The sequence below is a fragment of the Lathamus discolor genome, chromosome 14, assembly GCF_037157495.1.
Source record: "Lathamus discolor isolate bLatDis1 chromosome 14, bLatDis1.hap1, whole genome shotgun sequence".
In the NCBI taxonomy this organism is placed as follows: domain Eukaryota; kingdom Metazoa; phylum Chordata; class Aves; order Psittaciformes; family Psittacidae; genus Lathamus; species Lathamus discolor.
Genome location: NC_088897.1, coordinates 9,540,663 through 9,567,176, shown reverse-complemented (window position 1 = coordinate 9,567,176; position 26,514 = coordinate 9,540,663). Strand labels below are relative to the sequence as shown.

General features: G+C 47.3%; 1 protein-coding gene and 1 long non-coding RNA gene across 3 annotated transcripts in view; both read right to left on the bottom strand.

The window, feature by feature from the left end:
* SSH2 (slingshot protein phosphatase 2) overlaps positions 1-26,514 on the bottom strand; it is a 92,057-nt gene that overhangs the window by 38,868 nt on the left and 26,675 nt on the right. Inside the window, exon 2 of one of the 2 annotated variants that reach the window (XM_065694844.1) lies at positions 24,521-24,564. In XM_065694844.1, coding sequence (XP_065550916.1) covers positions 24,521-24,564 — 44 coding nt within the window. Of the gene's footprint in view, positions 1-13,456; positions 13,598-24,520; positions 24,565-26,514 lie in introns of those variants that run through there. The other variant, XM_065694845.1, reaches the window with a different exon arrangement.
* Positions 16,532-17,246, bottom strand: LOC136022029 (uncharacterized). Its single transcript, XR_010615984.1, has 2 exons — positions 17,152-17,246; positions 16,532-16,801 (listed from the first exon to the last, which is right to left on the bottom strand). It is a non-coding gene; the product is annotated as an uncharacterized LOC136022029 (long non-coding RNA).

Here is a 26,514-nt window from a genome sequence, read left to right as displayed (position 1 = left end):
CACAGGGTGCCCAGAGAAGCTGTGGCTGCCCCATCCCTGGCAGTGCTCAAGGCCAGGTTGGACACAGGGGCTTGGAGCAAGCTGCTCCAGTGGAAGGGGTCCCTCCCCGTGGCAGGGGTTGGAACTGGATGAGCTTCAAGGTCCCTTCCAACCCAAACCAGTCTGGGATTCTATGATTCCATGTATGTGCAGTCTGGTAGCCAAAGGTGTTCCGCCATCAAACCACCAGATGAGAGCATCACACACTTCAGCATCCCTCTCCAGGGAAGCATCTACCTCTTACACCTTCAAAATAGGCTGTTTTTCAATAAACAACATCCCTATGTCCTTTGCTTACTTTTTAAAGCACCTGGTTTAATAACTGCCAACAGTACTCATGAACACTATGGAGGAGAGCAATGTCTGGCTTCCAGCTTACGCCTTTGCTCCTACGTGAGTGCTGAAGCCACCTGGTTCTCTTCAGACTGAGGCCAGATCTCAGGGCTATGTAAAGCAATGTAGTACCGGTCACTACTAAAACCACCAAAACCCAGTAAACAAAAAGCCACCACAACACCATGGAAATGGAAAAGGCAAGGATAACGCAGGATTGCTCTGCACTGACAGCTGTATTAGCAGGGTCAGCTGGCAGCACTCACAGACAAGTCTAGGCTTCTCTGATATCCAAAATAGAAACAAACCCAGTGCAGAGCAAAACAAGGGCCCTGACTTACCGAAAAGGGCTCTGTAACACTGTCAACAGAGGTGACAACACTGAGGGCAGGGAGAGAAAGGGGAAGCGGTTCTGCAGCAAAGGCCACCTCTCAGCGCTCAGCACTTCTGCAACTTCAGAAACAGCACGAGGAGAAAAACAAACAGAGCGTGGGAACCGCTGCCTCTCGGCTGCTTGACGTAAACCGGGTTTTCAGCAACATCTGCACTCCTGCCTTTTTCTTCTCTTTCAAAGGAACTGTCTACAGGCACTTCCTCTGCTCCAAGGTGGGGCTCGCTGGAGGGGTAATTCAGCTGCAGTGACACGGAGAGGCATCATCGCAGGAAGCTCTGCAATGGGAACTTACTTGTAGTAACTTATCTACCAATCCCTTCTCACAGTTGTCTTTTCCTTTGCTTTGGTCTCCAATATGAGCATCTGCTGAAGCTGAGCTAGAACAAGGAAAAGTCACAGTTTTGCTAGAAGGTGCCCGAAGGATGACGGGCATGAATCTGAACTCAAAAGGCACTGCTTTTCCTTGCCCCAAGAGAGAAGTTATGGTCCATTCAGAGAGGGTACAACTTGCAAAAGGAAGCAGTGATGAACATGGTTGTGTCTGCAAGCAAAAAGCAACCACTTCAGATGCACAAAGCAACCACACTCACAGACAAGGTTTCAGAGATGGGATCTAACCAGCCTCAGGTCATCCAACAAGGCTGTAGGGAGACACACACTCAATACCTTACTGAGTTAATGGTCTGTAAGCCAAGCCCACTACTGGGAAATCAGTGTTCTTGTGCCACCAGGATCATTTGAGTTGAGTTCCAGAAACCATTTTGCAAGCCTGAGACTGAGGGCAGCCCGGATACACCGCTGAGAGCAGTGGCATCCTTTGGAGACAGCACAGAAGATGACAGCTCCATGCCAAGCAGCCTTGCTGGCAGCAAGGGGAGCAATCACAGCTGCTGTTTGCAGCCAACGTTCTCATCCCACACAGCTGCATCGGGTCTGTACTGCGCCCACAACAACCACAACCACCTGCAGCATTCCTCTGCCTCCGGGTGCCCCAAGCCCTGCTTTGCAGCAGCAAGATGACCTTCAGACTCCTATCACACATATTCCATTGCAGGCAGGGCTGGGATTTATTTGCTCCAGGCACAAGAAACCAGGCTGGACTCCTGAAGAAGACATTATTTCTGAAATGAGCCAAGCCCAGGAGGGCTTCCTGTTCCTGTCACATACCCGTGGCCTATGAATGAACCAGCTCAAAACCATACAGACCCCTGAACCAAAGACAGTGCAGGCAGACACCTCACACAGGCACCGGCTGCCTCCTCACCAGCCCCTGGCAGAGCCAATGCTGTGAGCTCCGCGTTGCTTTCCACCCATCCATGTGCCCATGCTGGCTCCTGACAGCTCCGTATTACGTTTCCCAGGGCTGCTGCTGAACGTGTGCTCATGCAGTAACACGCTGACAACCCTGCGTGTGTCACCTCGCTGCTGAGCCCATCGGCATCGCTTCTGGCCAGGGCTCAGAGCAGTGATGGAGGAATCATCCTTATGCCAAGGCTGGGCAGCTCATGGGTGCAAGATGCACCCAGCGGTAAGGCTGCTGCCACCAGTGAAGCACCGGACAGGGTGGGACATCCCACTGCAGCACTGAGCACTAGGTAATCCTTCATTTCAATGAATATAAACTTGGGCACAGGCTGGTTCACCGCAGCATGAAGAACAGAGCTACCACACGCTGAAATGTGCTCATTTCCCAAAGAGCAAAAACCTCTACCGACCACTACTTGGCTACACAACACTGAGGGAGTCCCAACAAGCCATATACTGGGTGGCCCACAGTCAACCCCCACGCTAGCTTTAAAGAACCCAGCTAGAGAGAAATAAGAATACTCCAAAAAGCAGCAGTAGAACAAGTTGTGCAAACAGAGCTCTGTGTGCTTGAACTCGAGACTGAAGATACGCACCAGATCGTTTCCAATACGGCCCGAGCACAGCACTTCAAGTGCTAGAAAGGGGCAGCGAACACAATTAGGATGCTTATCAAGAAATCCAGTGCCGGGTGTTTACAGAAGAAATCTGATTCTTTGCACCTTTTTAAGCAAGGGACCCAGACCGGAAGCGAGACCGTGAAAGGAATTTGTTTTACATGACAGTCCCCAAAGGCTTCCAGGTCTCCAAGTCAAGACATTCCCAGATTAAATCCCTATGCGACATTCTTCTTGCGCTATATACTGTTTAAACACCCATGGACTTTAATGCATACCATGGGGTTCATGGAGCAGGACAGTTATACCCCCGGGAGCATTCTGCAATGCTTTACCACCACGTGCCGCACTCCTACCAGCTCCAACTGTCCCAGATGATCCAGCTGCTGCGGTATGAACAAAATGCTGTCACAAACATATTCTTAAAAACACTTTGAACATGAGAAAACTTCATAGGAGAATCTGATCCCATCAAGGATCAGATAAACAACAACAACAAAGAGCTTTTGGATTAGTTATCTTCAGAAAGCACAGCTCTGACTGACACGTACTTATCTTGTGTTTCCTCTCGGAATTAGCACAGTCCATGCTGATCATCTTTAAACCACACAATGATCCCCTCTGCCACCAGAGTTGGAAAGCGTGGCCTTCATACACAGCACATTTCTCTTTAGACCTTAAACAAGAGCTGACACCTCCTCGGGCAGTTGGTTCACAACCAGCAAGCCTGGAAGCTGCCTCCCCACTACGTTTAAGAGAGGGTATTTTCTTACTGATTTTCACTCCCATCTCCCTGCACGTGCAGGATTCATGGCTGTCAGACCTGACCATGTTTGGCTGCTCGGCAGCACCACACAAGGACCCCTCTGCTTTAAATATGACTGTAACACAAGTCACAGCAGACACACTGAGGTCACCATACTGTCCCTCCCCGCAGCAGCCAAGTCCAGGGGCACCTATATTTAGCCAAAGTATGCCCAGCACTTTAGAGATGGAAGGAGATCTCCGACTTGCCTGAATCACTGCCAGAACTGGCCATCTACCCAAGATGGGGACAGTCTGAGCAGGACACCCTGGCACCTGCTCAAAGGAGGGCATCCAACACCCTCCCTAGCACCCATGGCTCCCCCAGGGACAAGCCCAACCTTGGAGGCTTGGGAGGAGCAGAGCAGCACAGCCTGGATGCGGGCAGCTCGAGGAAGACATCGCTCCATCACTTCTGTAGCTGGGTATGGTGGAGGTGGCCAGCACTGAGCGTGGCTGTGGTCAGCAGGGGAGCAGAGGTCCTGCTGGCTTGTGAAGCAGCACCATGCCAGGACTCGGCTCTGCAACCACCCTGACACCCGGAGCAGGGCATGGGATGGGGGAATGGCACTGGGGAAGCAGCCTGGCTCGGATCGCAGCCCCGTGTCCTGCCCTCAGTAAATACATTAGCAGACCCCTGTAAATAGAGCACCAAAACAAGGACCACTCTGTCTCTACACAAAGAAATCAATGCTGAATTAATAAGCCTTTTCCTCTGAGCTAAAAAGAAGCAGATGCTTGTTTACCAAAAGCATCAAAAATCATCAAGAGGCTGTTGGATTGGACTTGTAAAAAAATAGAAGGAAGTTATTTGTTCAGTATTTTAACTTCTGCAGCACTCAGCACTTTCAATTTTCTCTCATTCTTATTGCATCCTCCCCGTGCACGAGGGCTATTTGCTCCCTAAATGACAGTTTCCAGCAGAAACAGTAAAATCGGTTTAGGACTGACTGTCCCTTTAGATTAGCAAAAAGGACAGTCAGCGGTAACCAGCAGCGTGAGGCGGTTTGTGAACTGTTTCAGAGAGAACAGCCACGTGCCAGGTTTCTTTCAATAGGGTTTTGATCTGAAATTGGAAGTCACAGAGAGCTTTACCTATTGTGCTGATGCAGCTCATAAGCAGGCTATTGATCTGCTCACCCTTGCAAATACACCAGTGACTTCATTTCATGGAAGAGCAAAGCCACACTTAAGGGAATACAAACTTTTTAATGTGGCTGTATATAACAACTTACACCTAGCTGGAACAGTTTCTTGGAGTCTGGTCCTTTCTTCAATCCAAGGCAACATTTAGGACAGTCTCTAGCATAAGCAGGGTTAATACAAACTTGAGATTCAATGGAAAGCTGCAAACCAGAGTAGAAATATGGCACCACTTTGGGTTAACTGACCCAGCACTGCAGGGAATGGGGTAGCTCAGCCTTTGAAGACACTCTGCTCCCAGCAGATGGGTGACATGCTGCTGTGTCCCGGTACAACACGGACCCCAGCAGGAGCCAAGGACAGCACTCAACATTTTGCTGGTGTGACATCAGTTTCCAGAGCCATCAGGAAAAGCTCTCCAAATCAGACCCTGAGATATAATTATGATTCATTTCAATATGCAGACTCAGCACCACTTTCCAATCCAACTCTTCCGCCTGCAGATACACCAAGTTCTTCCTGGAGACAACCTCCCTTGTGACTCTGCTTTTTCTTTTGGTGCTCTGAATAGGGATCAGCTTACCAGGAGTCCTTTATTCCTCAAATAATTTCCATTAATCACTCACCATAGTCTCTCCAACAGAAGCTGACGGGCTGTGGGATGTCTAACGGCACCGCTGCATCTCCCAAGTGAAAGGCTGAAATGAAGGACAGCCCAAGAGGGGAAAGGAACTGGGATATTTCTAAGTAGCAAGTGAACTTCTTCAAACTGCTCCTAAGAATTGCAGTGTTTTTATACAGACACTTTAAATAAAAAGTGGGGAAGAAGCACCGTTTGAACCATCCATTCTTCGTATCTGCTCACAGAAAAAACACATAAAGGAAACACAGCAAGGTGCACCATCCTGAAGCATTACCCTGCAGCTTTTCAATCCTGACTCCTCAGTACAGCTGCAAATTAACATATTCTCTTAGCACCTTAATGGGACTTTCAGCTAAAGGAGATGTCAACGCCTAACTTCAAAAAGCACACAAGGAGTTTCCAACTCTACATAAAAACCCTGCAAAGATTTGCTGACTAAGAGTCCAACTGGAAATACACTAAATAAAGTTTTGTTTTACAAGAGTTTGCATTCAGAAGAGCAGAGATTCCAGATGTGTTTCTCCCTGCAAAAGTCAGGTGCTAAATTTCATCAGAATTAGCACTTTAAGCAGTTTGGCAGCCAATTTTCAGTGGTTAACTCAGGTCTTCATATTTCCTAAAAGCATGCAACCCCCTTTAAAAACCACACATTAAAGCAGAAAAACCAATGGAATACTAAACGCTGCAGCGTATTACAGACCCAGAGAAGCCTCTACCAAGAACAGACTGTACTTCAGGGAAAAGGCTCTTAAACAGCTTTTAAAAAGGCTCAAGAATAGGTATTTGCTTAATTTCAAGCTAGAGAGCCTCTCGTAGAACATTTCATGATGTTCTTGAAGGCACTAAGGACAAAAAAAGTCAGTAATATTACAAGTGTCAAGGTTTTACTCTGGTGACTGTGCTGGGAAGCCTGGTGATGTGCCTTAGAGCAGCTCCCAGTGCCTAAAGGGGCTACAAGAAACCTGGAGAGGAGCTTGTGACAAGGGTCTGCAGGGACAGGCCAAGGGGAATGGCTTTAACCTGCCAGAGGGGAGACTGAGATGAGCTTTTAGGCAGAAGCTCTTCCCTGTGAGGGTGCTGAGGCGCTGGCACAGGGTGCCCAGAGAAGCTGTGGCTGCCCCATCCCTGGCAGTGCTCAAGGCCAGGTTGGACACAGGGGCTTGGAGCAAGCTGCTCCAGTGGAAGGGGTCCCTGCCCGTGGCAGGGGTTGGAACTGGATGAGCTTCAAGGTCCCTTCCAACCTAAGCCATTCTGTGGCTCTGTGTCCTGCCCTATCTCCTTTATGCCCTGCCAAGCAGATGCTGGTCTCAAACATGGGCTCCTGCGCTTGCCCACCTACCCTGGTTTAACAATCCCCACCAGGCCTGCTCCCACACTGAACGTGTCCTCACATAGCTCTGGGATGGGTGTTTATCCTCCTGGTTAGGGAGGCACATGAATATTCCTCCGTTTGCTTTCTTACAACTTTCTCCCCACGGCAAACCAACAGGAGGGCCAGAAACGGTGCTGACAAATGACTTGTTTTTATTTAGAGGAACTGGCTTTCCCTCTCTGCAAGGCAGAGGAATGCGGCTGCTCCACTCTGCATTTGTTTTGTGATTTCTCCATCTCTTCTTTAAAGCAAATAAAGGGGGGAAGAAAAAACAAACCGCCAACCTTAACAATAACAACAAAGGCAGTGACAAACTCTTCACACACCACCACATAGGCTTAAAGAAAACAAAGGGAAAAACCAATTCTGGGTTCGTTTTAATCCAGAATTGAGCTGCAGAAAGCAAGCAGGAGACAGGCTACGTTTTCGAGGACAAAAGTAAGAGTAATGGTAGTTTTTCCCATCCGTACCTTTGCACAACTGAGATTCCTCCTTATGTCCTAACAGAGGTAAATTTATCATTTGCTTATCAAAATGAGCCTCCTCCAGTCCCACCTGGTTGGAGCCTCTCACAAAACATGGGCAATATGCCTGGAATACAGCTGCCTGTGCTTTTCCATCAGCACCACTCGCAGAGCTGGAGGTGGCTGAGCCAAGACACAGGTAACAGCCCACTCCAAAGCATCCCGTTGGGACACCCTATGCTGCAGGGCAATAAGAGACTCAGATGACCAAATTCATTCTCTTCATGCTGGCAAACAAAGCACAGGGAGCCAGGAAATACAGCACGGTTCATTATCCACAATAACAGTGGTTAGGTCTAAACTCAATTTATCTCAACAGTTCTCTGCAGGGGTCTCAACCCACCCTGGACAACACTGGACCCAGGGCTGAACTTACCCCAATTCATCTCTGTGCCTCCATGAGAGCGGTACCACTAAATCCAGATGGAACAAATCTGCACTTTTCCAGTGGGAAGCTGGAAGTTTAATAGAGTGTGAGTGAAACCCAGAGCTGTGGAGTTACTGAGATCACCAGGAGGAGAAAACCCGGGCTGGTGAGACAATATGGACCTCATTAAGCCATTGTGAGAAGTGTGTGAACAAACTAAGGACTTCACAACTAAGTGACAAAGATCATTTGTTTCAAAGCAAGGAGTAAATGGTTTCTGGTTCAGCAGCCTGTGGGTTTAACCTACTTGTAACAAAGGTGTTTTGAGGAAAAGTGTAGTTCTTAAATGGCTTATTACAAATAAACCCAGAGACCCCAAAGGGCTAAATACAATGTGGATGATGGCCAGATAAGTACTGGATAAGCAGGAAAATGCACTGAGGAGCCTGTGGCCTTAATATACCCTAGAAATACCCAAATCTGAAAAGCTGCTGATGCCAAGAAGTGTGAACCCTACACCAGGACCTCATCGGCTGGATTTCTCCCCTCGGTCAGGTTAAAGCCATTCCCTCTTGTCCTAATACTACATCCCCTCATAAAAAGTCCCTCTCCAGATTTCTTGTAGGTATTTAGGTATTATATTATCCTCCCCAGCCTCCCTCATCTGTGGGCTGATGTCCTTGAACCAAAAAGCTTCTCCGTCACAAAAGACTGGGTTAATCCTACACAGCAGTAAGTGGCTGCAGAATAACTATCGCCAGCCTCCCATCACTTCCCAAGCCATGGAATTCAAGCTCTGGCCCAGGCACATACACAAATCTAAAGGATGTATTCTGAGTACTTCAGCACAACCATTCAGAAGGACAGGAGTGAGTTTTACTCCATGTGTTTGTGGAAATAGAGGCTTCAGCCAGCTGCTGTGAAACACCACGGCTGGAAACTCCAGTTGCAGATTTGCTCTGTACACAGCACATCCATTACACTGGGGGGGGAAATATTTGCTGAACTAGTTTTAAGCCCATACAGGCTGATAATTTAAACGCTGTGTGTCAGAGCAACGCACAAGGGGCAGCTCTTCAGAGCCTATTGCAGGATGGGACACAGAATCTTCAACTCTCTCTGACCCCACAAACACTGGTCAGAAGCAGCATTTCAAGAGATTCAGCCTGAAGTTGTTTAGAAAACAATGCAGCAATGTTTTAGCCAGGGGCTCCACGATAAAGGTACAAGGAAGTGCAGTCTTGCAAAAAGAAAACCCCACTCACTGGCCCCAAAAGGTTCGTTTCTGCTGATAATGTCACCCAGGACCTTCTGCTTTGTAGTCTTAAGAAAAATCCCAAGCATTTCCAGAGACAGCAACATCTGCAGAAGTTTCGAGACAACACAGACTCTACCATTCACAGCCTTTTAGAACATGGACTTGGCAGCCCAGGCTTCCTAACTAAAACACATTGCTTAAAAAGGGTGGTGATGTGGGGGGTTTGTCCTTGAAACACTGGGTTGCTGCTTGAGTTTTGATTTTATGTCTGATAACCATCTCTGTCTCTCTTCCAACCCCCTACCAGGAAGGATCGGTGAGACAAATACCCATAGCTTCCAGGGGAATAAAAGGAAAAGCCAAACAGGAAAAGTAGTTATGAACAATACAGCCCTGGCTCAGTTAATGATCAACTCTGGAGCACACAGCATACTACTCTTACCCAGTTACCGCTGCTTATTTGCATGAAGCTTTCCATCATCAGTGGGTATTAAGAGGCCTTTTATGCATCACATTTTGTGTCACCGCAACCAGCAAAGTACTAGAAAAGATGAGAAGTCCCCTATGACTCTGCTTGGTCAACAGGAAGCCCATCCACTGCACAGGGTGAGCTCAGCTGCACGGAGGGGTGGGCAGGAAGGGTAAGGGGTCAGGTTCCCCTGCCTGCACATTCCCATTGCGTTCTTGATGGAGTATGAAGCCATCTTCTGTAGGCATACAAGGAACATAACACACAATTAAATGGAAAACAGAACTGCTGCAGTCCATACTGATCCTACCAGAGATGAAGAGCTCATCAACTGGTTTCCGTATCTCAAGCACCTCCAAGTAGAGCGACCCCCAGCAACTTCAGCTGGAGCTGAGAGCAGTAACTGGAATCACCTTGCTGCTCTTCCAGCCTTCTGAGCAGCTGTTTCAAAGAACCTCCTCATCAACTCTTAAGTATCCCTGACTCTCAGCACAATGGTGAAATGCTCAGAGCTACAGCACTTACAATGGCACAAAGGCAATTAAAGATTTCCAATAACAGGCTGCTTGGAGGATTGCGGTCTAATTGCTGCACGGTCAAGGTTTTTGGCTACAATAACATTGTGAGCAGATAAAAGACAATGTTGTAAGGTTTCCCGTTCAATAAATAAATAAATAAGCAGCTCTCCAAACAATAGCAACAGCACCTAAAGCTCCTGACTTTGCACAATTTAGAAGGAGACGGTCATGAAATTTCCTCCATAAAAGCCTTGGCTGCATGACAAGGGTGAATGAAAGGGGTGGGAGAGGACAAGGGGCAAGGCAGGCTGGGCACAAAGACAGGCAAGGAGGAGGCAGCACAATGAGCCCGAACCACCCCGTGGTGTAGTTTAGCGGAGTCGGTGATTACCTGCACAGCCTGTGACTTCCTCTTACGTTAAGTGTGTGGTTTCTTCACACCACGCTTTACCACTTAAGGGAAAACAGAGCATATGAAAGAGCAACAGCCAAGCCTGCCAGAACACTGTGTGCCTACCTTTAACCTTCTGCTTAAAATCATAGTGTTTAACTTGTTGGCTTTGCTTTTTAAGAGCACCAAATACCCACAACACTGAACTTACCTATTCCAGCTCCTACTTTCTTTCCCCCCTTTCCATAGTTTAAAATACTTACAAAAACTATCAGTTAACATCTTGTAATAGAAAACAGACCAGTAGGAAGCAAGTACGAGAACCATGGAAAGGAGCAAGCTTATTCACAGTCTTAGGCCCATCTGGCTCCAAACTGTTGGAGGATGAAGTAGTAAACAGTATTAACATGCGCTCAACGTGAGCCCAGGGAGGGCTCTTGCTGCTGCTTTGCAGAAAGGAAGCTGAGGCAGACAGAAAAGTATTTAAACACATGAAAAACGCACAAACCCACCCAGAGGATGTGGGCATCAAAGGCAGGAGGTTAATTCTCAGGTTAAAAGGAAAGGCTGAGGGCCATGTGCACCTTTGAACCCCACTCCCTTGATGAACACCAGCCTGGTGGGACTTTGCCATGGTCACACAGGAAGGATGTGGTGCAGCAGGGAGCCAGAGCTAGGTCTTCCTGAATCCCAGCTGAGCCTCCTAATCACTGGATAATCCCATTTTGCCACCCAGATAAAGAGGAAAACGGAGTGACAGAGGAATCTGGCATTACCACAGGGATGCGGAAAAAACACTTCAGGGGCACCAACAATGAATTAGATACCTAAACCTTGGCCAAAAGCAGAGGAAGCAACTGCAGGCAGGAAGAATGGATCTATGGCAATTTTTCCAGGTTTCTTCTGCTAAAAATGGGTTGGAATTTGCAAAATGGCTGAAGTTGGGCTTTTTTCTTTCTATCTTTCCATCAGCTGCCTTAGAGTTTTAACTGACCAAAGTATATTTTGCATTCTGCACATAAAAAAATCCCTGATCAACCAGCAGAATTCCCACTAGAGTCAATGAGAGCAGCAAGACTTCCTGGAATGAGGCACAGCTATAAAACTGGAGCATTTCTGACCAACGCAAGTCTCTCGGACACTATCTGAATCCTTGTGAACCTGAAATGAATTCGACCCAGAGCAGCTGACTACATTACTGACTGAAAGCGTCAACACAAGAGCAATTTCTGCTGATCTCTGAAAGTCAGAGCTGATTAGCCAAATACATCTACTAAAGAATACACTGAAACAGAAGTTTCTGATAACACTGGGCTCACCACTGCCCTTCCCATTCCACAGAGAATGCATTTTTAGCCCAGCAAAACACCAAACTCTGGAGTTTTAGGTCTTGCCCATGATGAAATAAGGACACCCAATATTAATCAGCCTTTGTGAAGTTTTAGTTAGGTGTATGAACTTTAAACAGGTCTTTATTATGCCGGCCTGAAAGCCAGGGCACTGTCCTGATTGAGAACACTATCAGATGTTAACCCAGCACTCAGCCTTGTGTGACCATTCATGTGTAGGCCAAAAGCTCTGTCATTCTCATGCTTATTAATCTTCCCTTCCAGGAGGCAAAGGACAGCGTAAGCTCCTCTGATAACTGGGTTATCTCTCTCCCCAGAAAAGGAAAGGGTGGTCCTTCCAACCAAGCGGCCATTTAAACTGCTACTAGATACAACCCTGCAGGGCAACGTGATGGGAGAGCAGAGACAGGCAGCATTTCCTCTTCCTTTGATCCCTTTCCGTACAGGCTCGAGCTGTGGGTTAAGTGTTTGAGCAGAGTGTAGAACAAACATCTTAAAAGTACTTAAGTTGTTACCCAGCTACCTAACAGAGTTTGGTAAATCGCGGTGAGCTGTAAGGAAATGTTTCAGCCTATGGTAGGTTGGGGTTTTGCCACAATTCCAGGACTACTGCGGCTTCCCATATCCCATCTGCATCCCTGCTTCAACAGAACAGTTCAGGTGTACCACCCTTAAACCTTTTTTACCAGGAACCCCGAGGAAAGCTGTAACATTTACAGGCAACACCATGAGGGGAAACAATTACTAAGTATTTTGGGCTGAGCATGAAAGGCTCAGAGAGACTGAACTAAACTGATTACCAGCTCAGGAGGGATTGCCAGCACTCAAACAAGAGGCCACAGAGTCCAGGGACTTACTTCCATATGAGCATAAGCAGGAATATCTACTAAAGTACATACGTCTCGTATAGATATGCCTCCTGTGAGGCAGCTCCATTTCTAGCAGGACAAGAACCCAGTTGCAGGTGGGACCCAGCCTTTTATCCTACTATCTTGAAGCCTTTCATGATGCTTCCAAGAGATAAAACAGCCACTGGCTTTTTTAAAGGAATATCAAACATGGCTTTACCGCAGGGACTACGCTCTCTAAATCCCTTATCTACCACCCCATAGAACCCATTTCCCTCTTAATCCTTCCAGCTCAGCCCCACAACTCGGGCAGTCGCTGTTATTCGTCTATAAATTAAATGACTGTTTGTATCTGCATTTCAAAGGGGGTGCAGCGGGACAGCCTGAGCCTTCCAGCAGCTTAATATGGGCACAGCCGCAGCACACACGGCACTTCAGAGCTGCCCAAAGACTGAGAGGACTTAAAAACTGGCATCAGTTCACGTGTCCCCCTCCTGATCTGCAGGTCCCGAGTGTGAGACCTCAGCCCTGCTCCTATTGCAGCGACTGAAAAGACCAACCCCAAAGCCGCAGCTCCCAAGAAACCAAATAGGGGCCAAGCTCTGCTTGAAGCCCGAAAGAGGGACAAGGGACGCGGCCACTGGAGGCTCCCACCTCGCTAGCACGGCACAGCCCGGCGGCGGCGAGGGGAGAGCGCTGCAGCCCCACACCGGGCACGGAACCGGCGGCACGGCGAGAGGACGCACAGCCCCGGCTTCCCTGAGCGATGCTCAGCTGGGACCCAAAGCTGCTGTAGGGGCGAACTCCCCCAAAACAGCGGCGGAGAAGCGGGACGGGAGAAGCCGCAGCCCCCGGTACCGGCGCTCCCGCAGTCCCGCTCCCTCCCGGGTGCGGTGTCGGCTCCGCTGCTACGGGGAAAGTTTGCCCGAAGGGAACCCGCGGCGGAGGCAGCGACCGAGAGCGGGGACAGCGGAGAGCGGGGACAGCGCAGCCCGGTCCGCGCAGCCGTCCGGGGCACCCGGCGAGAGGGACGCGGGGCAGGCGGGAGGAGGATGCGATCAGCGGTCCCTGCCGGTACTCACAGCTGAGCGATGGCGCCCTGGGAGATCACGGCGTTGTCAGAGAAGTACGGGATCATCGCGGCTGCCCGCGGGACCGGCCGCACTGCCCCGCGGCATCGGGACCCGCCGCTCCGATCTGCCCGCGCCCCCCGCACAGTGCGCAGGAGCGGCCCCGGAAATGGGGCGGGGCTTCCGCAGGCCCCGCCCACAGCCCCGCCCTCCGGCCGCACGTGGACTCTCGGTCCCGGTCGGTCCGGGACCGGGATTTGACCGGTAATTCCCCCGGGAGGGCGCGAGGGAAAGGGGGTGGGAAGCGGGACGGGAAATCGCATGCATGGGATTTGGTGGTGGTTTAAGTTATTAATAATAATAATAATTACTTTTATTATTCCCTTTCCCCCCTACATCCAGGCCACAAAAGTGAAAAGAGGTTTGAAGCAGCACATCAAAAGGTTCTTTCATGCAAAAAGCAGGCAGCGACAACTCGGGTGCTAGGAACCGATGTTAATACCTCTCCTGCAGGAGACAGGGGGAAGGGAATAGTTCTTGGCAATAATTTTCCTATGCAGAGATGTGACAACTCATTTCTGCCAAAGGAGAAGCCTTTCGGTGCTGTTTCATCTTTAGCTCCACCGTCTCTCCCGAGAAAAGGAAGAAAGGAAGTTCCTTAGAACAAAACTCCTGTCCTCTGGCTGCTGGGAATTGCAGCGCAAGGAGCTGAGTTTTCCACTGCAGAGAGGAATTCAGATGTTACAGCACAAGGGAAACTATTAAACAGAGTTTTATTTAACGGCAGAGCCCGCCCCATCCAGCCCTGCACACAGGACAACCCCGAGGCAGTAACTGCCTGTTCCAGATCCGCATTCTCCAGCCCTCACGCCCAGCAAGCAATGGAAAAACAGCCCAGGAACCTCAGAAGCTTGGTCAGTGTTTCCCATAGGAACACAGGACATCACAGCAAGGAGGGGTGCAAATAATACACTGCTCTTACAGTGCCTGATGTGGATGGCACATGCCCAGCTCCAGCGAGATGGCAGCGATATAAATTTAAACACATACACTTACTAACTAATTAATGGCTTTAATCTGACAGAGGGGAGATTGCGATTAGACACTAGGAAGAAGTATTGTCCGAAAGGTCTCAGCCACTGGGGACTCACAGAGAGCACAAAGCAGTGGATCTGTGATTCTGCAGGTTTTGCTAGAACATGGCTTGGTTGCATTAATTTAAGCGATGTCATCTTATATAGCCAGGAATACATCTCTGGTAATGGTTCCTCACAGCTGTAAAGAAAACGCAGTGCCAACTGGCTGCCGTGCCAAAAAAAATCATTTTCTGAGGCAGAAATGAAGTCAGTGCAAGAAGCAATGGAAAAATGAGGACGTTATAGAAATGGAGGGTAACTCAAGCCCTCCAGAGGTCAAGGGACTGGCAAGAACCTCATCTTCAGTAGTAACACATACCACACAGTCACAGACTGAAAAACAAACCCAGAACTTCTGTTCTATTCTAATTAATAACTTCAGGGCTTTATTCAAGCACTGTGGAAGACTAAACACACAGACATCAAGATTTCTTACATGCAACTAACATTACAAAGGCAAGCCCTTAAAAACTGCTCAAAACAAGTGCAGTGACTAACCACAAGCAATACACTCAAAGTAGCTACTCATAACATATGGATAATAGATTTGTAAATGAATTAGTCCTGGATTAATACAACCATGCACTGCATGTCCATATGCCAGGAGACCAAACGATGATAAAATATTCCACCTTATTTATTTTTTTTTGAACCTTTAGAAAACAGGAGTAGAAAATTCTTGAATAAGTTCATATATGGAAATCTGATCTCATACGAAGTATTTGAACGTGATTTTGTTGCCATAAGGATTGCAATACCGGCCTAAGACTGACACTGCCTTCAGGGTACACAGGGTACACATTACAGGCAACCATTTCAGTTCCCATTGGTACAGCCTGTGTTATTTTCACATCCTGCTTTTCAAATCAGGATTAAGAAACACCCTCATTTCTTTGCCAAAGTCCCATCCTACTTTTAGACCTGAGCACAAGTACTGACCCCACAACCTGATCTCTCAGCGTGCAGGAGCAAGCGGGAAGAAAGGGCTTCGAGGGGATGCCCACCAAGATGAAGTTGAAGGCAGCAGGTCACAAGGCAGCAAGAAGCTGCTCCTTGCTGGAAGCAGGTGCACTGTGCTGGGACAAACACATGAAGAATTTAAAGTGCACCAATTTGCAGCGATGACAGGTAGCAGTCTAAATCATCACTGTGCTGCCATGGAGCATGTGAGCACAGCCGTTAATCACCCTATGACAAGACGCAAGTCAGTCTGTCTGGGCTCTCCTGTGCTTCCCAGCCCAGCGCACGGAATCACCCTTTGCTGCAGGGGACAGGCACTGCCTGTCCGAGTTTCAGTCGGCATTTTGTGCTCCACGGGAGGTCACAGGATTAGCAGGGCCATGCTGCAAGTGGTAAACAACACCACGTCTGCGCTCAGCACAACGCGACCCTTGTTGGGCAGCAGGATTTCATTTAACCTTTGAACACTACACAGACTAATAAAGTGCAGTTCCATACATTGTGCAAGGCAGACTGTACAAATACCCATCCCCAAACCTTTGCAAACACTAACTAAGCCGGCTACTCCAGCAGCTAGAACCAGTTATGGAAGCAAAGTGGAAAAAACCTATGACAAACAGTGCTCAGGACATCCAGCCAGGTATTTCAGGAGCAGGGAACAGAGGGAATGCCCACCAGAGCCACCGCTGGAGAGAAGTCTAAGGGCATAGAGGGGAAACATGCATGTACAAATGTCTTGTCTTGACTTGTAGTGTTCTGTTTGGCAGACAATAAGGCTGAAAATCACTTAATGGTTTGGGTTGGAAGGGACCTTAAAGCTCATCCAGCTCCAACCTCTGCCACGGGCAGGGACACCTTCCGCTAGAGCAGGTTGCTCCAAGCGCCTGTGTGCAACCTGGCCTTGAGCACTGCCAGGGATGGGGCAGCCACAGCTTCTCTGGGCACCCTGTGCCAGCGCCTCAGCACCCTCACTGGGAATAATATAAAATAGTGAAAAATAAAATACATGGTTTATTCAGCTGCCTTAGCGTCCTTACCCATTTTAACATGTTTTGATCTTGCAATGACGTAATAAGAGTAATTCCGTGTCCTACAGAGGGCTTGCCGCTTGCAAATGGGATCCTCCTTGTACAGCTGGAGCCTCAGCACATAGATCACCAGCAAAAACACGTGAAGCCAGGTTTTGCATTAGCATGCACAGATTTCACACTTGCAGAAAGCAGCTTTCAGCTGGACATAGTCCTGTCAGTGCACATAGCCCCTGTGCAAAGAGGACATTAATCAAGCTGATGTTTCCATCCAAGATCAACAGCTTAAGGCGGAATTGCTGCTTCTTGTCAGACTACAAAAAGGTGTGGGTGTCACCTCATTCCACCCACTCCTATCCCACAGGGGTTTGCCAAGTGTCTGCTCATGTGCCAAGATGATTAAATTCAGAGCAGTGACTGTCTTATTGGGCATGTTCAATTCTTACCCTACACTGGGGCCCGGTGACCTCTTTTCATTTCAGAATATATCTGCCAGCAAGACTTTCTCTGGTCCTCTCAGTTCTCTCCTTTTGAAGAGCCCTAATGAAGATGATAGATTGCCATAGTCTCTCTAGACACTTACTCCAGTGGGTATGAAGGGTTGGGTATTATTTTAAGTGCCTTTGGACTGAAGGCCAGGTACTGAAGCAAGGAATATTCCTCTCTTCCTCCAACACAGCGGGGTAAACCTGTGGAAGGTATTACAGCTGTAACGTTAGTCATGTTCAAGGTAAAGTGAACAGTGGGAGGTTGTCAGGCGTAGGAATTTTGGCCTCGATCCATTAGTACCAGTGTAACAGATAAAGCGATGCACAACCTGGACTCGTGTTTTCAGGGCATGATGAGAACAACTTGTGAAGCCGCTGCTCTAACAACAAACCTCCCCCTCAGCACCATTGCATCCTCTCCCCGCAGAGCGATGAGCTACAGCACTGCCTGCCCAGCCACCTTCACTGTGCACGTGGAAAGGCTGCTCTTCACTGCTGGGCAGCTGTTTCCTGTGTCATTTAAGACAAATTCCGGACTCTGGAAAACAACATGTCTCTGCTCCAAGCACTGGAGTCTTGCACAGGCACTGCCAGGGAGAGCAGAGGCAGCAAGTTCATTTCCATGTGCAGAGGGGGGCCAATTGCTTTGTTTTTCTCATCAGCAGCTGTACTGGGTGCTTCCCCTCAAAGGCAGCTGTCTCAGCATCAGGTCTTATGGGAGAAAAACAGTCCTAAAAGGTAGCTTGGAAGAATATGGTGCCACACTTGAGCTGGTTGAGGGTCAAGGGATCAGATGGCCCTGCTTTTGTTTTGGTGGGAGGTCAGTTAATTCATCCTGTTGCTGTGAGGACATAACAAACAGTCTACAGACGAGTCTGAGTGGATTAAGAGTCCACGCAGATGACTTATCTGGGGAGAGCCTTACACCGTGAACAGGAAGGGAGCAATCCATTGGGAGCAGCACCTCCTGTGCTCATCTCCTACTGCTCCCTCCCCACCACAGAGAGAGAAATTGCTCTGTCAAGAGTCTTTTGGCCATCGTTAGCATGGGAGACAAAGCCTTCTGCATTATGTAGTCCGATTTATCAGGAAAACATGAAGCCTCTTCAGTAGCAGGGATCATAAACAAGCCAATGCATGCAGGGCAGAATGAGACATAGGAAAGAAACAAAGCTTCCCCAGTGAGTGAGAGGCTTACCACCCACCAAGGCAGCATGGAGATACACCAGCGTTATTACACACAGGGAAATTTAACAAAGTAATTAGAAAGGAGCCCATACCTAGTCAAAAAAGAGGGGGGAGGCAGGAACAGGGCAAGCATGCAAAACTATACTTGAATCCTGAAGAACCAGTCAGAACAGGAAGCCACGTTCCAAATTTGGTTATTTAAGCTGTCAAAGAGTATTTCTGTTTCTAGTTCTTGAGCAAAGAAATCAGACAGGCACAGGGATAGGGCGATAAGCATCACAGAAAGAACAAACCCCTGCTTTTAAAGCCCTTTTGGTCAGTGGCCAATCCTGATCAATGATTAGGCTTCTTAGCTGAGAATTCAACACCTATTTTGCAATATTATCACATCATTAAACCCTTCCCTCACAAACCCCACACCCAATCATTGCATAGTTTACTTATCATTAAATCTTAGAGGGTCTGACACGAAGAGGTCAATGCTCAATTACACCCCTTTTACAGAGGCAGAAGCAAAGAAGACTGAAAGGACCTGAGCAGTGTCCCTTTCTATTTACAACAGGAATCTTCCCTTAGCTTGGATTCGTCTACTTTAGAGCACCTGGTTCAGGCTCAGCAGGAAACATGAGCACGTACGGAATCTTTACAGCACCTCCTGGTCACATCCTTCTTTGCTAACCTCTAAAGAAGGAGCCCAACTGTATGGGGGCAGTTCTGGGCTTGCTCTGTGCTAAGCAGACCTTTTTGGTAGCTGAAGGACCTGATCCACCTTCTTTCCTCTTACTTCCCAGTTTGTCTTTGCCTTGTTCCTCACTCTCCTCTGTCCACATGCTTAGATTGACACATTAAAAATCTCTTTCATAAGCATTCACATGTTGATGGAGCTCCCTGCTGCAGCATCCTGTGTTTACCTCGTAATGCAACAACATTAGTCTGCTTGATCCTTCAGATCACACCTGAAGTCACCTTACACATTACTGTGATCCACAGGTATGTAATCAGACTGGCCATTCTGCAAGCACAGACACAGAACTTGCAGTGAACCCCAGTTTTACTACAAGTGCTATATCTTTGCTCACAGTTTGGTGATAAACCAGCTGGTAATCAAAAGTGGAGACCACAGACCCGCTTTGGTGGCCCTCAGAACTGTTTCTGGTGGTCAGCAGAGCTGGCAGATTAACAGAACTGCTCTTTATCTCAGTATTACATTCTCCACAAGCAGCTGTAGTATATACCACAGGGAGGCTAAGCTGTCACTGAAAGGAAAGACAGAAAGATGGATTCAGGAAACACATTCTAAAGATAAGGTTCATAATGCAAGAGCTTAGTAATCTCCGGCATGGATAAACACAAGCTTTCCTGTACACTACGCACACAGTCCCCTCTCACTCAAGATCTGGAGTTACAAACTGTCTTGTACACCCATTAGAAGATCCAGCTACTGTTCAAGTACCAACAGAGTAAGTGCTTGGCAACTGCAGCAGCAAGCAAAGGAAGCACAAGGCAGGTTTAGTTCCTAGAACTCACAGCGGGTGGTTTTTGGAAGTCTCTTGCAACAGCAGATAGGCTCTAAGGATAACCATAAGTGTCAGGAGCCTGCCACAGGAGCACCAAATGGTGATGATACACATCTCTAAGAGCCACAACAGGCAAAGAGGTTCACACATCTCACCGTGGACTGTACGTGAGCCTTCTGAAGTGCAGTCAATTCGGTACCCCTGGGGACTAGCACCCCTCTGCCATAACCCAGAGGTAGGGAGATGCTTACAACAGGTCTCAGTTTAAAAAGCAAACAAGTTGGCTTATGATTTATTGAGCTGTTGCCCTCTACAATGAAACACATGCACCAATTCCACTTGCTGTTTGAAAAGCAACTTTTACGCTGTTACAAACCATAAGCTCCTGCATCAGACTGTGGTCTTCCGCTCCTAAAACAAAGGTATTTACTCACAGCTTGAAACCTTGAGGCATCTTGGCATACCCAACTGCTATCATGGCAATAATCTGATTGGCTTTCCTTCCCAGTTCACTCCTGGAAGGAACTATTTTGACTAAAAACAACAAACCAGCATACTTGGGCTGCAAAACGTGGTTTGGTTTTATTTCTGTCTGGGTTTTTTCACACCACCTGAAGAGGGGAGGAAAAGCGCTTTTAGAGAACACTTCCAGGTAACAACCCCCAGATTTTGAGCAGGACCTCACCGCTTCCTATGGCACTTGAAGGGAGTGATGGGCTACTCAGCTTTACCCAAGCAAATGGACTTCAGTCTGAGCAAGAGCCAGGCCATAAAAGTTCAAACAATTCCTCTGCAGTCCCCAGCAGCCATGGGGGCAAAACAGCCTACCCAGTTTTAGATGCAGCAGTTACTGTGCAGCCTCAAATGCTGCATTTCAGCAACCACTGGGGTTTCAGAGCACCCAGAAGTGGTAAATTCACAGTGTGGAAATAGAGGCACACTTTAAACATAAACCCAAAAAGCAACCAGCAGATCCTGACAGCAAATCCAACGCAGACTGCAGCACCACTGCTGCCCCGGGCCCTGGAGATGTCGTTTGTCAGCAAAACAAAGATGCTGAATCCTTGCAACCTTGGCACAGAGCGCACAAAACATGACTGTCAATACATCAGTTGGTGTAAATACAACTCAGAGCTCAATACACATGCTTTTTAGGTAAGTTTTAACAACATCAGGATGATGCAATGAGATTGTTAACGCAGATGCTCCATTTAGAGCGTATTCAGCGTGGCAGCATGTCTGGGGACAGGAGAGATGCACAGGCCAGCTGGCTGTACAGCCTCCAGATAGCCTAATAAAAATGTCTAGAAGGCAGCTATGAAGGTAATAAATATAATAAATAGATTCTCCAGGACATCTGCTTATGTATTACTCTGTCCCAGTCCCCTTAGCCAAGAGTTAGACAGGTGACAAGGACTGGTTCCATCAGGGACTCCAAAGCAAAAATTGGACCTGTGGTAGGGGCTTGGGGATTTCACCCATAAAGTGCAATAATGGTCAGAGCTAACAGCAGGTGACAGAGACCCTCCTGCAGAGCAGACATGAACCCTCTCTCTGCACCTCCAATAACTCTTCCCATCTCTTGGAGAAAAGCTTTAAGTGGATTCTGCTAATTCACAAAGCAGAAAGCTCCTCATTCCACGATGGTGCTGGCAGAAGCGATCTTGTAGCGAGCGCAGACTTGCCATGTCATTTGCTTGCTCTGTAGAGCAGGTTTAGGTTTAAGCAACATTTTCACACACGTCCTCTCCCTCACCCGTGAGACAAGAGTCCATGCAATGAGGCCTCTGTGCTGTTAGATCTTAAAAAGCACAAACAGAACAGTAACCAGACAGCCTGTTTGTTTTATGTATCATGATATTGATGTACCCACCTAAAAGTTTGAGCTCCTGTTTGAAACAAATTCCTCGGCCTCTTTGGAGGACATTTTAGACTGGCTGTTCTTCACAGCCTCTGCTCAACGAGCACAGTCACTCAACTAGTCACTCCTGCTGTCCTGCTGACAGACTTCTCTGCACGTTCCCCTTCACCTCAATATATAGCCCATAGCTCATCAGTGAGAAAAGATAAACAGCAGAAACCTAACACAAAAAGCTATCTAGAAATTGCTAGGCACTGGACTAGCAATGCTGTGGAGTGGGATCCAAATGGAACAACTGTCTCTTCTGAGACAGCAGTCCCTAGATTGTGCAGAGACACGGGGACTCAGGAGGATGGAAATGGAGGCTGGACTCAATGATCCTCCAGATTGATCACTGCAAACATCTCCCAACACCAAACACATCTATGTGCTTATGCTTAGGTCTTAAGCTAATTCCATTGCAAGCATTAACACCTCTATGCACTAACATCCTACTTAATAAATACCGAAAAGTTATTTTATTAACCCAAAGATGCTTTAGTACTACCAGAGTTGTGCATTCCACATCCAGTTAACGGGACCAGTCAACGTGACGAGTCCGGGCTTGCTTGATGCCAATCATGATAGCCTGAGGTAGCGTTTGAGCACATTTTACAGGAGTGCAGGAGACAACAGGACTCCTCATCAGAGGAATTTTACAAATGGCAAAAATCCCACCCCAAACACTGGCTGCAGCTACAACCAGGTCACCTGAGTTCCGCCCCAGGAGAGCTTCACCAGCCTGGCCTTGCCCAGGCAGGCAGGTAGGAATGTCAGGCTGCTGCTGAGCGATACCTCGATGGCACTGAAGCTGGTAACATACCTCGCTTTTAAAGCCAAACTCAGGCCATTGCCTTTTTACTGTCTGGATTTTCAATAGCTCCTACTTGCTATGTTCCCTTGAAATCTGGGGATCAGATATACTCAAGAGCTCTTTACATACATCTGCTACTCCTCCACAGCAGGGCTCCAGGTTGACTACTTACCCCTTTTGACTGTATTATTTTTATGCTGCTGTAATCAGACCCATTTAACACCCACCCCCTTGTTTTCCCTGCGAAGGCTCTTGGTTTCAGTTAGCTTTCTGACCCCGGTCACAGGAGGCAGGCGGTTCAGATCACCACATCAACAGCAGGTTGTCATTTCCTACCACAGGAAGTTATTTCAAATCTATTAAAAAAGTGCTCCTTTCAAACCTAACCTACAATTGTTGCTAAGTGCCCACAACAATTAAATACCTCCCATCCCTTCCAATACATTATGTATACTGAGATCAAGTCATGAGTTGATCTTGTGACTGCTGGAAGGCTAAGAGTGGAATTAAAAATCGGAGTTTAGCCGAGTACAATTTGAGCCTTTGGGAATTGTGCTTTCCAGCTTTCCTCTGTCATGGAAGTTGTAAAATGAAGGAACAGCAATTTTATATCATCATTTCAGGATAGAAGACTGAAGGAAACAGACCGGTCACCTGCCCCGGGCCATGCAATCACAGGACTATGCTGAAATCATGGGAATGAGCATTTTTCTTTTGTGGATTCATCCAAGTTGGCCCCAAACCCAAAGGCCAAATCTTGTTGAGACCTTTTGAATACTAGAAATGACAGCTTCTGTTGTTACCTACTCACACAAACAACATTAAGGAAAGAACTGTAACAGCCAAAGAGCTCATAAAGGGAGAACTATTTCACCTTCACTTCCCCTCTACTCCCTCTGGAGAGAATCTTATGCCTTTCCTAAAGCTGACTGGAACGTTTTAGTGCTCCTGCTGCTGGAGAAGTTACCTGGTAGACAGAGTTCCTGCTTCTATTAAGTTTAGCTGAAATACTTTATTAAGCTTAGCTGAAATAATTCTTTTGATGGCTTAGAGAATAGGAGACAAAGCTTACAAGGCTTCAAGAAGTCCACCCTTAAGACTATGACTACATTATGAAATCACCATTAACACTCGTCACCATTCGATCAGCTGAGTTTCACTGGAGAAGTATTTATCAAAACTGATTCTTCCTGAAGCAACTGAAATCAGCATTTACAAAAGTGAACATCTCCATGCAAAACAACCCCAATTTAAAGAAATCCCTGCCAAATTCCCAGTGTTCTCTTAACTCTGGAGTAGATATTTGATGATCTGCATCAGTGGCAAGTAGCTAGACATCCATTGAACATGCTATTTTAAGCAGCAGGTGCCCCTATGGCACAGGATCACCCTGTGCTTCAGCTTCTGGATGTACAGCTTTTCATGGAGCCCATGTACACAATGGCCTAAGCAGGAGAAGAAACACAGCTAGAGGACGATCATCACTGCTGAAGTCACTCCTGTGATACTCCTGCTAACTAGGCAAATCCAATTCACCTCTTGATGGCAACAGAGACTTTTAACTAGAGAACCAGAGTTCGTTAGTATGGTTATTCCTCTCAGAACATTCTGATGACGGCCCAAATCCCAAGCAACAACACAGGACACTGGAGGGAGCTAAGGAACAACACAAGCAGGGTTTGTTCCTCAGATACAAAGTCTCGACATACACAGAGAAGTGGTGTCTTCAGGCAGGACACCTCTTCCTGGATGCAAACACCAGTTCGGTGAATATACTCGCTCACAGCTTTGCAAACTGTTCCCCATAGATATTTTTTAGTGTTTATCTGACATTTTCCATTTGCTACTGCAGCAACCACTTTACTGTGAGCATCCTTCAGGCCAGTTCAATACATTTTTCAGCAAGGTACATATAAGACAGTTGTGCAACATTAACAACAGAGAGAAAATGATGCAGAATAGAACAACAACAAACCCCCTTGTGGAACATTTTACACAGAAAGAGATCCTTGAGGACTCTTGCAAGCCTCAAGTGACAATCTTACCTTCTGGGCTGGGACCGGCATTCTTCTTCCCCACTGTCTGCCTCCTGCATATACAGGAAAGGAGGAAAAAAGTTAATATATTTTAATATATGCAGAATCCAAAGACTTGCATCTCACTGGTCTGACTGTAGAAGGCAAAGGAAACTCTCACTGCATCTGCATGTCGCTGTCACTGCAGAGGAGCTCACTCTCTGCTCAGCTGTCACTTCATGTCCTCCCAAAACTCACTTAAGAACTCAACATCCCAAGATTTTTTGCCATTGCAGGACTTAGCATGCTCTGGTGCGGACTTCCAGTGACCCCTGCCAAACAAGGCAGGCTGAGTAAACACATAGTTTACTTCTGGACAAAAACCTCTGGGTTTTTCAGTTACCTTTACATAGATCATATTAATTCACAGTCAGTGTCAGCAATCGAGTGTAAGAATCCACAAAACCAGCAAGTAACGAACTGACAAACAGGACTGGGCGAGTGCAGATAGATTAGAAAGTAGAAATTTGACATCCTATGCTGCTTGAAATGCAAAATTAATATGCACAATCTCTACCATGCTGTGGAATTTTACCAAGCCTACCTACTAAAGCCCAAAGCAATATCTCTGTAGAGAGATCTCAGCAATTAATTCTCTGCTGTGCAGTACATTTATGTAGGCATTGCTTATGATCTTTGAAGGGTTTTTTAACAGGTCAGCCCTGTTAAACTGAGAAAGACACTAACAGTGCAGTTATCACCACTGGCTTTGCCCAATCCCCAACCGTACCTCACTACTTTGGGTTGCACTACCTGATGCAATGGCCTTACAGCATTACGATGGTGGGGTTAGACAGGGATGACCAACATGAGCATAAGACTAGAACCACAACACCTTTCATTCAGGATGCTGCATCACCTTAAGGACTTAGTGGGCTAAATGTCCCAGGCAAGATCAGCAAGACAACCAACTGGGAGCCAGCATCAGCTGTGCAGTTGGATTCCTTCGAGCAAATCCATTAGTTATCTCAGGTGATGCTGAAGATGGCATTAGCTGTTGCGGGTGCGTTTGTTACTGCTGGAACTTCCCAGCTCCTGCCAGAGCAGGGGCTCTGCTGAGTTCCCTGTGAGCTGACAAAAGAGTTGACTGGTGAGAGCAAGAGGTCAGAGGAGAAGGGAAGAGGTTTCATTGCATGCAGGACAGCTAAAGACATGATGGGGTTTTTGAATAAGCCAAAACAGATCAAAAGCATGTATTTGGCTGGAGAACAAGTTCCTTAAACCGAGTTAGGTAAAACAACTGAAAGAGCACTTGAGATCGCTCCTGTGCTGTTCAGGAACCCAAGCTAGGCAAACATTTTTAGTACTTTAATGAATGGCCCTTTCCACATGCCAAAAAAATCCTTGTCACAGCAACTGGCAAGCCTGCTATACCACAGCCAAAAGTCCCACAAATGACAGGAGAAGATCCTGAAATACACAGATCATTTTCCTAGCTCCACTCCAAATTCAGCCTGCAAGAGCTCCATGTGGAGGAGGCTAGACATGGCCCAATTAATTACCATCTGTCGCTGCTGAAGCTTCTTTAATATTAGACATGAATGTGGCAGATCCGTGTGAGGAGCACATCTATTCAGAATATAGCTGTCTACAGGAGCAGAACTGCAGACAAGTGCAATTTGAGCAAGAGATCCATTTCCAATACCTGGGATGTTCTTCTCATCTTCACCCCATCAACCATCTTCTTTGCAAATGCATCCGCACCTTCCCATGGACAGAAGGAGTTCAACACAAGAGAAGATACAGCCAATACTCCCATATTTCAGATATCCCACTGCTATTTATCCTCTTCTACAAGTCCATCCACAATACCCAGTGTATTCCATACCCATCCTGCAGTTCTCTGTGCTGTGTTCTGGTCACTATGTATTTCTGCAGCTGCAAAACATCACAAAAGCCTTAGGAACCATCAGCCAAAACGAAGCTGCAATGACAAGTCACCCCACTAGAGGGGAGGGCAGGAC